General features: G+C 41.1%; 1 protein-coding gene across 1 annotated transcript in view; it reads left to right on the forward strand.

Moving 5' to 3' along the window:
- LOC144754689 (protein-arginine deiminase type-2-like) overlaps window positions 1-17,056 on the forward strand; it is a 641,882-nt gene that overhangs the window by 237,930 nt on the left and 386,896 nt on the right. The window contains exon 3 of the mRNA XM_078642812.1: window positions 342-414. Within this exon, the coding sequence (XP_078498938.1) occupies window positions 342-414 (73 nt within the window). The remainder of the gene's footprint in view (window positions 1-341; window positions 415-17,056) is intronic.

The raw sequence follows: 17,056 nt of genomic DNA on the forward strand, positions 1-17,056 counted from the left end.
GCACATTACTGACATGTTTGGTATCCTGTGCTGAGGAGATTAAAAAAGCCTACTCATTCGTTTAAGTGTTCAAGGGAAGATCGACAGAGATTTTTTACATGCCCTGCTGTCCAGCAAGGTTTATGCTTATAAAGCCTATAATCTCTGACTCGGAGACTGCATGAGAAGCAGGGTTGGGGATTAAGAATGAAAATGAGATTCATTATGTGACTAGAAGACATGAATAAGTACCTTGGTTGATAGTAATAATAGCTGAGCTGGAATCTGACTCACTTGAAAAATTTGTGAACAGAATAATTGTCCTGACGTTTTTCACAGAAATCAATGTTTTCTGTTTGCAGGTTACCATTGCCTATTATGGACCAGGTGCAGATACCCCGATAGATAAAGCAGGAGTCTACCTGACTGGTGTTGGTAAGAACAAGACTTTCTCTACACGGTCAATAACTACATCAGGGTTTTCTTGTTGTTCTGATCCGTGTGGACTTTATTGACAACCATAAGTTGTAGTGCTGAATTGCATGGTAGAGTGAGAAGATATTATAATTCTCTATTAAGTACTGTGGTGTGTGCATAACATTGCATAACCCATTGTGAGCTACATCCAAAGAATGCATTAACAGCATGCCAATTGATCTACAAGGTGTCATGGATTGTTCTCTACCAAGATGCTCTTCAGTTTCCCTGGTGGTCGAGGCCATATGGTGGAGTGTAAACGTGAGCTGTTGGTTTTGCAGACCTTGCACCCTTAAGATCGAATAAGAAGTTTGGAACAGACCAGATCTTCTGTAGCATGCAGTAAAAACATGAACATCCACACATCACAAAACTTTGTAACCTGTTTCCGAGTGATTTCCCCTGGGATCAAGCAACACTGAAAAACATCCAGCTCCTATTCAAGCGCTTCTCAATAGTACCCATAAGCATCGCCACACAGAATTCGGATACCCGGATCCGTTTTTTACACTACATTTGTGGTATGAAAATATTAAATGAATTAAAACATTTTATAGACGTTACATTTTCAAAATATTTTTGTATTTAAAATATGTATTCAATCAGCCAAATCTTCCGAGCAGAATATTTAACTGAAAACACCTCTGTTTTACATTTTTTTTTAAAACAAGAAACAAAAGAAAAATGTGGCCTTCAAATAGGCATACATGAACACAAATACTCGGTACCAAACCAATACTGCATTTTTAGGAATTAGAGAAGCCCCATACTCTTTCCTTTGTGCAACGCTGAGTTAGCCTCGCAGAATGTATTCAAGGGTAACACAGTGAGCGGAACTTGCCCTTAAAGAATTCTCAGCTCATTTTTTTGGAGACACGGGAGGCAGGTGAGAGGGCTATGGATTCAGATGTCATACCAATGAGCTGGAACTCAGATTAAAGCTAAGTATATTTTCCTACTGTGTCATGGGATTCTTACTGATATTCACACATTGTAGAAAATAGAAGCAAGGAAAAAAGCGAATGCATCGAAGGTGGGTCCAAAAGCAGAGGACGAAAAAGGATTTCCTCAAACAGTTTATTAAGCTAGTCAGAGCCAATATTTTACTGAAAACAAGGGGGCACATTTTGAGGAAAGTGGCGGAGGGCGGGTTAGCTCTGAAATTGCTAACACTGCGTTCTGTCACTTCAGAAACGCAGGAATACGCCGTATTTACAATATTACTGCACACCCCAACATTTTGTCCCTGCGCTGGTGCTAAAATCAGCTGCCCCGCAACGACGCAGGCACCCAGGCACCAAAGTGCAAGGGTGCCTGCATTGAGGTAATGATTGGTTATGTGCAGGTAGTGTCTCTGCAGCACACATAGAAACAGCAAAAAAGTGGAGAGGTAAAGCATTTCTCCTCATTTCGCAATGTTAAGACCAATTAATTTTGGCGCTGGTTCCTATTTACTCCCATTGGCATAGCTAGCCCTGTGGCGGCCCATGGCAGTCCCTGCGTTTGCCGCACCATGGCAGCTGAGATGAAGAGCCGGGCCTGCTGGCGACGAGATCTCTGTTTCGTTTGCCGCCACCTGCCGGCTGATTGAAGACGGTGAGATGTTCGCCCTGAGACTGCATGTAAGAGCGGGGGGAGGCCGCCACCCCCAAAACTCATGCCGCCGGGGCGGGGGGCGGAACGCCCCGCCCCCCCTTGCTATGCCACTGTTTACACCACCCTTGTAAATAGGGGGCAGCGTCAAAATCAATGGGTGTTGTGGTGGAACACCCACCACTACACCCATTGCCTACCCCTTTCACGCTAAGTGTAGTGTGAAAGGGGTCCTAAAAAGTGATGTTCCTGTAGAGATAGGGGCTTGTAAATATGCCCCATGGTTTCCAGAGATCCCGTAAATGTTCGGAGATATTCTACTGATTATGGTTTCAGAGACAATTTCCTTTTAAAAAACTAGGTTTACAGATCAACAGGTTTTCCTTTTTTTGCTTCAATGATTCCAACTGCTGGTTTACATACAATTTTATCAGCCAAATTAAGCATACCTCTGAGACTTTCTTCAATCACCAATGATGTTTTTTTCATTATAAAGTGTTGGACATGTTGTTTAAAAATTTAGCAAATACCACACCCCTCAGTGATCTTTTTGTAGTCCTATATCTGCATCCGCCTGGCACTGGACGATACAGCACTCTTTAGTAGTTTGTCTGCAAGACTATAGGTGTGCCTTGCTTTACACCTAAATGCATAGACCAAACAGAAATGATTTTTTATTTCTTTTGAAATGTGTATGCTTTGCAACATTTTAAAATCGATATTATTAATGCAATGTAGTTTAACATAGTTTTTGCTTCATTTATTTCCCACTATATTCTGTTCTTTGCCATTAACAAATATTAGAACATTGGAATGTTGGTAGCTCCATTGAAAACAATTTAGTGCTCCGGGCTTATAATGCCTTCGGCTCGGGCCTTTAATGCTGCAGCGGACCTTTAATAGCCGGTATAGCCCACTACGGCGGGCTATAAGGCTATATTAAAACATAAATAATTCTACTTCCCTATCATGCTTATAACTTGTTAATATAGAGGTAAAGTGTTTTGGGCCAGCCTCAAACCATGGCATTGAGGATTATAGAAGGCCATGATAAAATGGCATTTTGTAACCATTTCTACCACTGCGCCGAGGCAGCCTTGCTTGATGGCAGTATCCACCTGGTATGGTAGGCTGCAAACCTTACCTGATCTTTCTTCTGTACTTACCTGTATAATCACACTGAATAGCAATTTGTTGGGGGGAGGGGAGGGCACAGCTTGTACATGTGTATCTAGTCCTTCCTCTCTTAATCCAGTGTGATGCCAGAAGATAATTCTAAGGAAATGCAGTTAGTCAAAAGCTTTGGATGACCACAAAGGTGATTGTTAGGAGAATATACTATAGTCAAACATTTGGTCAAAAGAGTTAGGCTGTGTTCACCCACAATTATTAATGCATGATCTATGAATGCACATGTTTTTCTGTGAATATAATTACTTGTACCTCAGATTCTAACCCACAAGGTACTTTTGCACTCACAACCTTTTGATTAGTTACTGAAAATTACATGCTAAAATTGTACCAGGGTATGGGAATGTTCCTCGCTTTTCCCTAACCACGTCTCTATTCCCTTGTTAAATATGTAGCATAAAACAATGTTAAACCATGTTCATCCATAGTAGGTTGGTCCCTGTTTATGATTATTTTAACAATATTATCCTCAACACAGGCTGAATTTGCTTGTTGTTCATGCAAGTGGGAACTCTGCTGTGGAAGAACATTTACCACTGTAGCCATTTTTGTCCACAGAACTTTAAAATGCTGACCTTGGACAATAGCCTTATATCCTTGTGGAAGTACTTGGCTTTTCTCATGTATTTGGTGGACGCATATTTCCATTTTGCTGTCTGTCTCTCCAAAAACTCTCATAAAGCGATTCCAAGCAAGGTCTTGGGAAGAGCTGCTGTCCACTACGTTTGTTAAAGTGATTCTTAGCCTGCATTTTTGTTGGTCATCGGTATTTCTATTTTGCCCCATGTTTTGTCATATTATATTGAGTTGTATTGAGCAAACAATTTCCCATGGTATGGGCTTCTTGGGGTTCTCTGGGGTGAATACTGGTGGCATACACTTCATTCTTGAAGGTATAGCCATGTTTTCTAAAATTTAAAACATCAAAGACGATTTTCCATGGCACTGAATGCAAATATGGTGCACATGTCCAGCAGAAGATATAAACTGGAATACTGGAATTATTACATTAATTGTGATTTGCAAGAAATACAAGTTTATTGATTACTCAAAGAACCTTACGCCTGATATAAAGTTTGGCTGATGAGTTACTCCGTTACAAACATGGTAGATATCCTGTCAGTCTAAATTAGAAGTTCATTATATTTTTGGGGACTTGTAATCCAGTGGATAGGTTATCCGTCACATTTGTGACAGAGTAACCCATCCGCCCAACTCTAACTCATGCCCTTAATCAGGGTATTGGCTGCCACAGGGATCCAGCGTATTGTCGCCTGCATAGTAAAGCTTGGTTGGAAGATTTATGCTCATAAATTGTTTTGTATGTTGCCTTATAGGCAGAAGGTCTCCGCAAATTGTGCATACTCTGTACTATGTATTCTACCATTTCCAAAGTTATGGGGTGATGAATACAAAAGTAATCCATGCTTTTTGATTATTTGAAATGTAGGCAAATGCTCCAGACAAATGGAGCTTTTCTCAAACGCATTTTGGACTATGTTAAGTTGTACTCTTTTACGTACTCTTACATACCTTTGGGAATCTGCCACAAAACATCTAAGATTGGAACAAACTATGAATATTCATGGGACATTTAGCACAAATATAAAAACCGGTGCCCTCTTTGCACTTTAACTGATAGGGAACTGGATGTTTTGAGGCCGATTCTCAAAAGCATGTATGAGTACGTAAAGTGCTCTGGTAGTATTACTTCCCATACTCATAAATGCTTTTTTGAATTGGCCCACTAACTTTAGGCAAAAAAGCTTTGAAAACTGTAATGACCTGGGCAACCAGAGAAAGTTTGTTGCAAGCGTCATCAGTTACTTTTAGAAATATCTTATGGCATCTAATGATCATACTTTTGGGGACAACACCATGACCATTTCCCCCAAGTCTACTTTTCGTTATGATTTCTTCAAGGATGATCCTTGCCACTAGGAGAGGCACCTCCAGTACTTCTGCAGGTTAAAATGTCATTCCCGTTTTATGGGACGTCTTTTTAAATGTGTACATGATAAGGATCTCAATTTATTATGGTCTTATAATGTCCACCTTGAGTTAAATCTCCATACTGTTGTTTGTGGTCTTTGGCATACAATGTTAGACACATGTTTCGTCTTCAGTGACATTTCACTATCTGGGTTCCAGTTACTTATTCACGTGCATATTTTTTTTTCTGGTGAAGAAGATGCACATGAATTGATGCATGAGATTTTTAGTGCTCCGAAATATAGCTTCAGAGAACACCGGCAGCATATCTGGCAGGGTTGTTAGCTTCTATGTTGCATTTTGAAGATGCACACTAACAGGAAGACCCTGGAAGCAGGTAGGTATAGACAAATGTATTTAATTAAGGAACATGTTACAAGTAAGGAAACCCTTCCAGGAGCTAGGATTTAACCAGCTCATTCCCCAGCAGTAGACAGAAACTCTAACTGACCGGAATAGAACACTCCAACTAATGACATCATACATTCTACGTGGCATTCCACATACCACAACAAGCTGGAACTGAATACCCATCAGGCTAAAACAGAAGGCAGGATACAATATCTCCCCTCACAAAGAAGGGCTGCACAATAAAGTGCAATAAAATAAAAACTCAAGAAGCAGAAAATATAATGTTCAAACTAAAAGAACGCACTTATTTTACTTTGAGTACATAATTAACAAAACTTGAACACACCCTACAAGAGGTAAGTTCAAAACGAAATACCACCATACACACCTACACACAAGTTCATACACATGCTCAGGGAACGGAACTGCACACCCACACAGGACATATACAACCAGAAATAACATCAACACCAATAATTTGCATGAGCATAACACCCTGTGGAGTGTGTTTCTTCATGCAAACAGCACACATGAATATAGCCCAGGGGAGCATGCACACTCTTTGGAAAGAGTTCAGGGACTTTCAACCAAGTGGAGTATGCACCCTTTATGCAAATGGCGCAATGGAATAAAGCCCAATCGAGTGCACACACTGCACGCAACAGCACATGGCCATCGCTGCCAGTGAAGTACGCAACCACCAAGAAAACAGCACATTGGCATTCAACCCAGGGAAGTGCGCATTCTTGCAAACACCACACAGGCATTAAACCTAGTGAAGTATCCAGCCTCCATGCAAACAGGGCAGGGACTTTCAACCTAGTGGAGTATGCACCCTTCAAGCAATTAGCACACAGGCCTCCAACCTAGTGGAGTAAGCACCCTCAACGCAAACAGCACCCAGGCCTTCAAACCGGTGTAGTGCGCACCCTTCCCACTAACAGTTCAAGCGCATCAGAACACCCTGATGCCTGCACTTCCTACTGTGCAGTTAACAATCAAAAGTAAGACAAAGGATGAAATGTGGACACTGTCAGCACATACCAAAGTACACCTAACACTAGACACACTCCCCTCCCATAGCCCACATATTTATTTTGAACGCAATAAAACACTGCAAGATATTCAGCAATCCAATTGGCAAGGAAGTTGGGCGAGGAGGTACATGTTCCATGACTCACAAAATTAAACACATATGTACCCTAAACACCCGTGGATACCAAACCCATCAACCACAGAATTAATTAAAATAAACCCATGATTGATCACAAGCATTGATGTACTTCATCAATGAAGAAAATTCATCACTAAACTGTACTTTAACTTCTGCATTGATGCCTATAAACCACCTGATGCATTGGTATTAAAAATGCATAAATACTTCCTAAACATATAAAGCGACCTTCTGAGTGATATCTCGGTTGCAGCAAAGTTTTTAACCTTTCTATGGCTTATTCAATTTGGTGGATATGCCGGGGCATGCCAGTGGGAGTTACTGGGTCCGCCCCAATGCAAATGAGGGTAAAGCCCTCTGATGATAGCGCTTACGCTTTATGTGCACCAGGGCTATCGGTATTACAGAAGGAGCCGCACAAGCGCCTGGATCCCCTTCTGTAATACTTCGGGGACGCATCAGGCATTTGTGCCTGCTTTGAGGACCCCCTGGGCACCTTGATATTACAGAAAACTGAGTTCGTCTCGCAAATAGTGAAATGGATCAGGTCAGCCCTGCTTCAGTTTTGGAAGCCTGGATTCATTTCACTGAATTTCAAATACTGAAACCTCAAGTCCAGAATGCTGATGGTATGTACGATGACAACATAAGTGGCATCTGCCTGTGCTGAGAGAGCACTGCATACCAGTCTTTTCCTGTCAGTAGAGGTGAGCATGGACAGTTCAGTAGTTATTTTCCAACACAACCACTGGACGTTGCATTCATTCTGCAATGGCATGCACTACCTGACAGCTGTTTCTCCTGTAGGCCACTTACAACTAGAAAAGCCACCAAAACACTAAGTGAAAGTTAAATCTCACTGGCCCACTCTCATACACTGAAAAAATATTTCAGAGAGGTTATATGAACTGGATCTTTTCACACTACACTTTGACTTTCTTTTAGTACTCAACAGCTGGCATTTTATGAAAATACAGCACTGCACTTTTCTATCAGCTCATACCTCCCTTTACTGTACAGCAGTACCACTTAAGGCACTCTGCAACACAGTTCTGTTCACCCTCACCACACTATGCAGATACACCTTGTGATCCTGGGTAGAAATGGGGTGGGCCTTTCTAGTGAAGCACTGGAAAAAAACTTCAGCAACAAACACCTTTTCAGCTAGTCTGAAGCAGAATTCCTCAGCACTGCCGCTGTTGTCTCTTGCATTAACAGAACCGTATTTAAACTGAATTAGTAGACCTCCTTGGAGCACTCTGATGCTAAGCAAGACTGTGGGGTACCTTTCTTAATCAGCACCTCTACTTAGTGAACCCTCATACAGCACACTTATCATACCGCTATTGTGCTCTGCTTTGGGGTTGCCATGTCTTGTGGCACTGGTGGCATTCATTCTTCAGCTTGGCAGTTAAATGGCTCTCCACTTTGGTCTCTTTTAGTTTTCACTTGACTCCTCTGTTGCATTTCTAGAACGCACACAGGGAGGGACTCCCAGAAGGTAGGTAGGTACAGGAAAATATATGTTTATGAAAAAAGAGTTACAAGTAGGGGAATCTTATAAGAAGCTAACATGTAACCAACTCAGTCCAAGCTACCTGGGATAGAACACTGACACTAATGATATCACACATTCCACATGACTCACAACATCCCACATAAGATTGCAACAGAAGACACACCAGACTGGAACAGAAGACAGTATACCACAAGGTACTTCTAGGAAAGCTGCAAATCTTGGTTAGAGCAGCAACTTTTTTGAATATTGGCTCATGATTTCCTCTATCTCTAGGACATTGAATATATGAACTGCAATACGAGCTGATGAGTGCATCCTTTTTTAAGCTTCTCTTCTACACAATTATATTTTTCATAGATCCAAATAATGGTATCTTTCTCCATTGTCAAAGCTGGAATACCCCAGTAACTTTCAATTCACAGAAATATAAAGAAGCTTGTCGTCAAGTGCCCTGGAAGTGTCACTTCCTTAGAACTATCACATCTTTGGGAAAGTACCTGTATCTCCAAAAAAAGATACATTCATCTCACTTGGAAATTGTGTAAATTCGATACTATTGCTATTAGAATATTGGACTCCAAAGGTAGATATGTACTTCTTAAAGGACACATTGAAGGCATTGAGTATCTACTTTTCTGATAGAGACCTCTAACCCACAGATTTCGTACCTTGTGAATTTCCCCAGGCGCCAGGCTGGAACCTGAAACTTTGGCTAGAAATTCCCTCATGCTTCAGCAGGTAGCATCATGAAGCTTTGCAGAGGATCTGTCCCACCCCAGATCTGATGTCAGGGTCTCTAAATTTGCGCCACCCTGTGCGCTGATGTCAGTTCCTTTCTTTCTGCACCTTCTGGCACAGACCCAGAGCTTCTGGAACATTGTCAGAAGTCTTTCCCTCAAAATATTTTCCAGTGTGCAAAGTGTCCCCAACTGAAACCACGGACTTTAAGCCATGTATGCACTGCAACGGTCAGATGTCAGTGTCGGACAATCACAAAGTCTCTCTTTGATGCCTCACCTCCCCACACAACTCAGTATTACGTGACTGCTGCTCCAAGATGAATAAAAAGGGTATCTGCGGAGCCAAACTTGCAGTCGTGGAGCTTCATTGAAAGTTGAATAAGGCCTGGTCTCTGTCGAAGTCAAGGGCATTAATGTGCTCTTGAGGCTGATCTTACAACCAATCATTGTCACAGTCAGGCAGTTCAGGTAAGTGCAAGAATAGTAAAAAACATACTAGTTGAAACTTGGTTCTACCCATTCCTACCTCTCCAAACATTTAGAGTTGCGTGACACCTTGGGCCCCTCCAGCCACGGAGTGGGTCCCCCATTTCTGTCCTGATTCCAATGCTTATTTCGATGCAACCCAGCTTCCCCTGGCCACTGGTAATTCTTCAACAGCTCCATGAACTCAAGCAGGCTTTAATACCATATTTGGTTCCCCACCGGATCTCTCTAGAGCACCATCGGGCCTTAAGTATCTGAGGTGACTACCAGTTTGGTTACTGCTGGCAGATCAACACCGATTTCAAGTGAACAACTCAACCTCACTTTGAGGACTGCCCCTCCTCTGAACCGGGGTCTAAGAGTCCAGTACCGGCTCCAGGCCTGACCTGCTCTCAGTGCTGCAGCCCATTTCTCAAAGCCACGCCCATGCCACATATGGAGCCAATTCTTTTATCGGAACTTGAGGCTCAGAATCCTCCTCCCACATGGTCACAGCTTTATCATCTATACTCCTACTCAGACTCAGAAACCTCACAAAACCAGCTGATGAGGATGATGGAATCCACCTCCACCTCTGGGAAGACAAGAACCTTTTCCTGAACTTTCAGGATGCCAGTGGGGTGGACATATCGCCAGACATTGGTTTATCCCCCCTGAACCCAGCTATGGCAAGAGATGAATCTGTGTCTTTTCCAACAGTCATAAGGTGAGCCACAGAAGTGTTGGGCCTCACCCTACCTACTACAGATGTGAAAACTAGTGTTTTGACAAAGGTGCAGGCAGCATCGAGCCCCAAAGAAGCAATGATCTACCCAACCACCAGTGCCCCATCCCTCAGCTGCCACAAAACTCCTTTAAATTGCCTGCAGCAGCAAATGATCACCCAGTGGGAGGCCACATCACCTTTTATCTTCTATGTGGAGGAGCATTACATCCAACAATGGGAGCTCCAGAATGTGGAACACGGTTATTCCCACCCCTTCCTGTCACATCCTCCGGACAAGCCACCCACACTGCACCACACCTCCCAGATGACCACTTGTCCATTCTCCGAATAGAAGTTCTAGTTCTTTTGGCCAAGAGAGCCATGAAAGGATGCTAGCATCAGAGGTCAGGCTATCTGTTTCTTCCATTACTTTCTGAGACCTTCATCCTATCCTCAATCTGCATCCTTTGAACTTTTGCTCATGGAAGGACACGTTCAAGATGCTCACCTGGCTCAAGTTCTGTCTGCCCTGTATCCAGGAGGCTGGATGGTAGCATTGAACCTGCAGGACGCCTATTTTCACATCCCTGTCCTGCAGTCCAACAAACGCTCCGTAGCCGCGTTCGGGGAAGCATGGATATTACCTATGCTGTAACTCGAGTCATTTGGCCAAAGCATACCCCAACTTTTGGAGGCTCATGAGGAATTGAACCAAGAACACAAAGTTATTTGCATATTGGCAAAACAATCCTCATTGAATTTGTAGGCACATAATAGTACAATAGCAAAAGGGGGTTCCTTTCTGTGTTAATCAACTTTTGAGAACTGACCTTCAGGCCTAGATACCAATTTAACTTTTAGTATTCCAATATGAAACGGATTCTTATATCTGCACACAACCAGGGTATTTTTGAACTCTCAAAGTTTATTTTGTTATTATTTTTTTAAAACAGTAAAAATCATTTATTTCATAACATTTTCAAATAATCCTATACCGATTGACTGTCTAGTACACATGAATATCCTTATACTCATATCTCAATCGACATTACACTTGATCAATACACAAAATTTTAAAATTTCATAACAATATGACAACACAAAAAAAATGTGTATAAAAACTATAGAAAGTCCTTTGTCGACGCGTTTCGGTGTATAGAGGCTGCTGTAACACCTTCTTCAGGACAGACTTTGAATTAAAAACCAAACTTCTTCATTCTAAAATAAATACATACAATTCGTGTCATATTCTAATGAGAGGTATCAGTGACACATTAAGTGGACCTGTACTCCTTACCTTAATGTGCACATTAAGGTAAGGAGTACGGGTCCATTTTGAGGGGCTTAGCGAGCTGTGACTACACTTAATGTGTCACTGATACCGGCACGATCCGTAATGGGAATATATATACCTGCGGTAAGCGGGAGTTCCCGAAATTCGAAACTGTTCGTGTCCTTCAGGATACGTGAAATAGATTATAAAATCAAACCGCTGACAACGAGTGAAATGTGGGGATAAGACTAACGGCGCTTTGATAAGTCAGTGAGTCTGGCAGTATTAGCTAACAGAAAACAGGACTACAGAAGTGTTTTCATAAGCGAGAATACACACTAATCACCCTTCGTATCGGTTAAATGCTCATGAATTTTAAAAACGTAACGAAATGAGTTCCAGCAGCAACTAATGTTAAAACTCTGTTTTTCTGAATTTAATAAATATAGACTGCCAAACGATAGAAGGTTATAACAGCAATAAGTGTAATAAATTAAAATCTCCAATATTCAGGTCAAACAAAAGGAAAAACCACGACCTCTACAATAAGGGATGAAAGTGAAAAGAAACCCCTCTGAAACGAGAGACTAACCCGTTTTAGAAATTACCGAAGAAGGGATACATAATCCTAAGGTAGGTTTTGTGAAGTTTGAGGCGTATTTTCAAAATTTAATGTAAATATAAGGCCATACCGATTTAGATGTTCCTCTTTAAAACTAGGTCTAAGGAAAAATACAGAAGGGACCTAGACCAGAATCGAAAGTAAACAAGACTCGATCCTGAGACACAAGAGATACATCTCTCTCCGTGTTAAGTAAGTAATAACGCTACAGCCCATGCTGGAGGCTAAAAAATCCATCTGAGATAAATCTCTAATTGGGAGGTTTCCATTTTTTAGATAAATTAAAAATATACTCATCAGTATTACCACCTGTGAGGAGGAACTGATGACCCCAATCGCCAAGGGTGTGGAGTCACAAAACATACTGAGACCCATGACAAGAAAGTAAGAACCATTTTGGTCAATATGTCACAAAAGTACCTATTCACACTAGGTTAATGTACTTCACTCTCATTAGAATATGACACTAATTGTATGTATTTATTTTAGAATGAAGAAGTTTGGTTTTTAATTCAAAGTCTGTCCTGAAGAAGGTGTTACAGCAGCCTCTATACACCGAAACGCGTCGACAAAGGACTTTCTCTAGTTTTTATACAATTTTTTTTTGTGTTGTCATATTGTTATGAAATTTTAAAATGTTGTGTATTGATCAAGTGTAATGTCGATTGAGATATGAGTATAAGGATATTCATGTGTACTAGACAGTCAATCGGTATAGGATTATTTGAAAATGTTATGAAATAAATGATTTTTACTGTTTAAAAAAAAATAATAACAAAATAAACTTTGAGAGTTAAAAAATACCCTGGTTGTGTGCAGACATAAGAATCTGTTTCATATTGGAATACTAAAAGTTAAATTGGTATCTAGGCCTGAAGGTCAGTTCTCAAAAGTTGATTAACACAGAAAGGAACCCCCTTTTGCTATTGTTGTATACCCAGTCCTTTCTGGTTCTCTGGGAAACTCTCTCTTTTGAAGAGGGCACATAATAGTACTACATCTCCACTATTTTGTAAATACACTTTTTTATCTAGAGAAACGTGAGTAAGGTGGGGTGTGGTGCACCCTGTCCTGAAGAAGGAGTTGATCTCCGAAACATGTCGACTCACCCACGAGGCGATGTGCTTAATATCACATAATCACCTCGACATGCACCCTTTTTAATAGTACCAGCCCGGGGGCTCATTAAAATAATTCTGTCTTACCTCACGAGCCAGGCACTTTATAACGATTCACTCACTCAGATTACCCCACCACATACTTTCACCCAACCCTCACACACACCACACATATTCTACTTTATCAGTGCTCCCGCATAGTCGTAGATCGCAGCACGCCACATCCCGTAGAGTGGTGCGAAGGCCCCAATGATGAAGCATGACACCAAGGGTCCTTTTGGTGTGAGAGGGGTATTTAAAAAACACTATGTGCTCCCGACAACAGTAGGGAACACACTGTCCAATCTGGTGGATTCTTGTTGTTTATTTATATTGCAAGGGAGAAGGAATCCACCTCTCTCTCTCTCCCTCCCCTTTGTTATTTACAGATTATAGCCCATCTGCAGAGGTTGGGGATACCTATGATCCCATACTCGATGACTGGCTACTGAAGACAGGCTCCCCTCAAGCAGTTGTTAGCCACCTCCAGATGACAACTGACCTGTTGACATCATTGGGTTCAGCGTTGTCTGCAATCATGCTCAGGCCCATCTCCAATAGATATAAGTTCTAGCCTGCTGACTTCCTCACGTCTGTATCAGCCTTCATTATATTTGTTTATTTGTAAGGAGGTGGTTGAAACCAGTAGATTGCGTACTGTGCTTGTGTAGCTAGATAATATACTTGCAAGTCTGGTATTGCCAGTCTTCCACTCTCCTTTGGTTTGGTCAATATTTTTCAGTGCATCCTTGTCTGTTTCCCTGTCCAGATTAGTTTGAAAAAGATCATCCTCAGTTTAGTGGGAAACATTTGAGACAATGGGATGATGAGGACCAGGTCAAAGAGTTTATGCAGCACCTTCATTTTGATTCTGGTTATCCACCAAATCATTGAATAGGCAAAGTCATGCCTATTATTCTGCCTTAATTCTGATGAATTATTTCACTAGAACTTTTAGGTATGTGTATACCCAGGTTTTTTGTCAAATCGGTTCACAGTATACTTATTGTTGTGCTATCTCTGTTAGGGGAAACATTTTCATTTTACCAAGTTTTTTGGTAGTCTGGATATTTCCCAAACTTTAATTATTTCCTGGAAAATTAGATTGACGTTTGTTTCGGAGTTCAAATCATTTGCCTATAGTGCGATGATAAATAGTCCTTGAAAAATGGTCTTTAATGTATAATCCCAGATGTAGCTGAATCTTCTGCAGTATAGATGACATTGGTTCCATTGACAGAACGAACAGTGGGGGCATCGTGGGCACTCATGGTTGATAATTATACATCTATGTGGATGCTGACAGTAGGATCAGGGTATACCAAGCTTACCATTTTCAGAAATAATTTAAAAACTCCGTTTGTCCTCAGTACCTTGAGCGTGTACGACCAAACTAAAAACAATAATGCTTTCTCTGTATCAAGAAATGGCACAACTGCTTGTATATTCAGGACAATATAGTGAAATATGGTTTTAGAGAAATGATAATGCCTGTCTCTCTAACAGTTGAAGGAAGGAAACTTGATATCAGTGCCTCCTCGTACATAGCCAAGAAGTGGGGTCCAATAAGTCTATGTCTCATCGCTAGTTAGTGAGTTGATTGCTGTTTAATTTAATCTACCTAATGGAGTTTATTAGGTTGACCTTTGATCTCTTCATCTTTCCAAGCCAGAGCGATGTTCTCTAAATAGTTAGATATTTATGTAGGTGTGGCAGTTGTTCTGAACGTATATCAGCAAGAGAAGTAGTTAACAAATGTGTCTAGCATGCCTCATAGTTTATAAATTAGGTCCACATTTATTTTACATGTTTGTAAAACACCTCTGGCCCTGGAGTCCATTTAGAATAAAAAAGAGTGTTCTGCTTGGTCTAATGCCGTTCCCTAATTGCCATGCCCTAGCATGTTTACCCAGTAGCTGTACCGCCTGGTCTCCTACCTCAGGAAATTTAGAAATAGTACCTTTGATATCCATCAATTCATAGATTTTACGGCTCTCCTCATATTCAGATTCCACCATTAGAACTTGGTCTCTATATAGTTTATTTCTCAGTGTTTTAGTATGCAGCATCTTTGGCTCTAAAGCAAGCTACTCCATATATTTAATTCGAATCCATCTCAGGTCATTACTGCTATGGCGACAGATCCTTCCCAAGTCATTACTGCTATGGTGACAGATCCATCCCAGGTCATTATGCTATAGTGACAGAGCTGATATAGATTGGTCTATGATGGCTTTCTAAAGTTCTGTTTTGAAGAACCATAAAGTAAATCATCTGGTCATGGTCAAAACTGCCAGGTTTTCCAAAGCGGTGGAGGGGACTGGGGGGGGGGACATTGGCATGGGAGGTGGAATTTGAAGTGTCGAACAAATTAGGGAGTGATATGAAAGTGATGGTGAGCAGTGCAATTTTATGCCCAGCATGATAGGGTTTGTGAATTCAACTAATTGCATGTATGGAGTGTAAATAAAAAGCGGAGGAGTGATATGTAAATCGGTTTTCAGAGGGATATTGAACTCTCCCTATGAAACTATATCTATTCATTTGCTTTATGTGTAATATGGTTTTAGCAGATTGTGACAGGAGGTTGTGGCGCCTGTTGGTATTGATCTATTTGTATGCTTATCATATTATTAAAGTCTCCTCCCAAAATTTCATATGTTGTCTGCAGATTGCAGCACTTATTCATCACTCTATCGAAGAAGTCAGTGGAAGTAGTATTTGGTTGACTTATAGTCAATAGAATCATATCAGCCATACTTAGCACCCCTCTACTGTAATATATATGCCTAGTTGTCTGCGACCTATTTCTAAGGCTGGAAGTAAAGTCTTTAGTGGACCAAGGTCATCACACCTCTAAAATGGGCGTTATAGGGTGAATCTAACTGTGAGTTCCTCGTTTTAAAGCAAAGGACGTTAAGTGCTGAGATGTAAGCGAGTCTCTCAAAGCATAGCTAAATCAATGTTGGGTCTGTCCTAGCCTGTGAATACGTGCCCATTTTTTGGGTTATTAAGGCATAGGGCATTCCACATTGAAAAATCGGAGCATAAGTTGGGTGTCAATATCTCTCACGGGTCTCCCCTGGTGTGTTTTTCTCATATAGCTGCGGATCATATGTGAGGCAAAGTTTCACACTCTGTGAAGTGTAGATTGCTATGTATGCCTGGATTTTGTCTCTGTCAACACAAACTCTCACACTTTAAATCAGAGGTGCATCTGCACCTCAAGAGCAATCGTCAGCTGTTTAATGTGAGCTACACGTACACGGGGGCAAAAGGTATGCCTGAAGTGCTAGCTGTTTGTGCAGACTTGAAATATTTTGACCTTATCTGAAAGGCTTTCATCCTTATAGTATTTTGCTTCATAGTATTTTGGGTCCATGTAGATAGACCTTATGATTCTATTCCGCAGACCATTGATTAAGTCACCAGCATGCCTCAGAGGCTCTTCTAATTAGCTGATCGCTACAAACCAGTAATACAATGGTATCTAGCTATTTAGCTGACAGCAGCTTATGCTGCAGTACCATTTTGTTTCTGAAAGGGTGTTATATCTGTTTCAGATAGTCATTCATTATTATTCATTGTAACACATCCCCCTATTTCCCTAAGCTGCATATGGGTGTTTTGACATGTCTCTTCGCCTTGATATTGAGAGGACTCTGTTGCAGTTTCTAGAGGCAAAAACAAGTGAGGTTTTATTTAATCCTCAATTTTGCCAAATATAACACTACATTTTTCATCTCAGTTTTCTTCAGCCTTTATTTTACTTCTCAGAATGAACTCCTAGCCTCTT

This window comes from Lissotriton helveticus, chromosome 5_1 (genome assembly GCF_964261635.1).
Source record: "Lissotriton helveticus chromosome 5_1, aLisHel1.1, whole genome shotgun sequence".
Taxonomy (NCBI): Eukaryota; Metazoa; Chordata; class Amphibia; order Caudata; family Salamandridae; genus Lissotriton; species Lissotriton helveticus.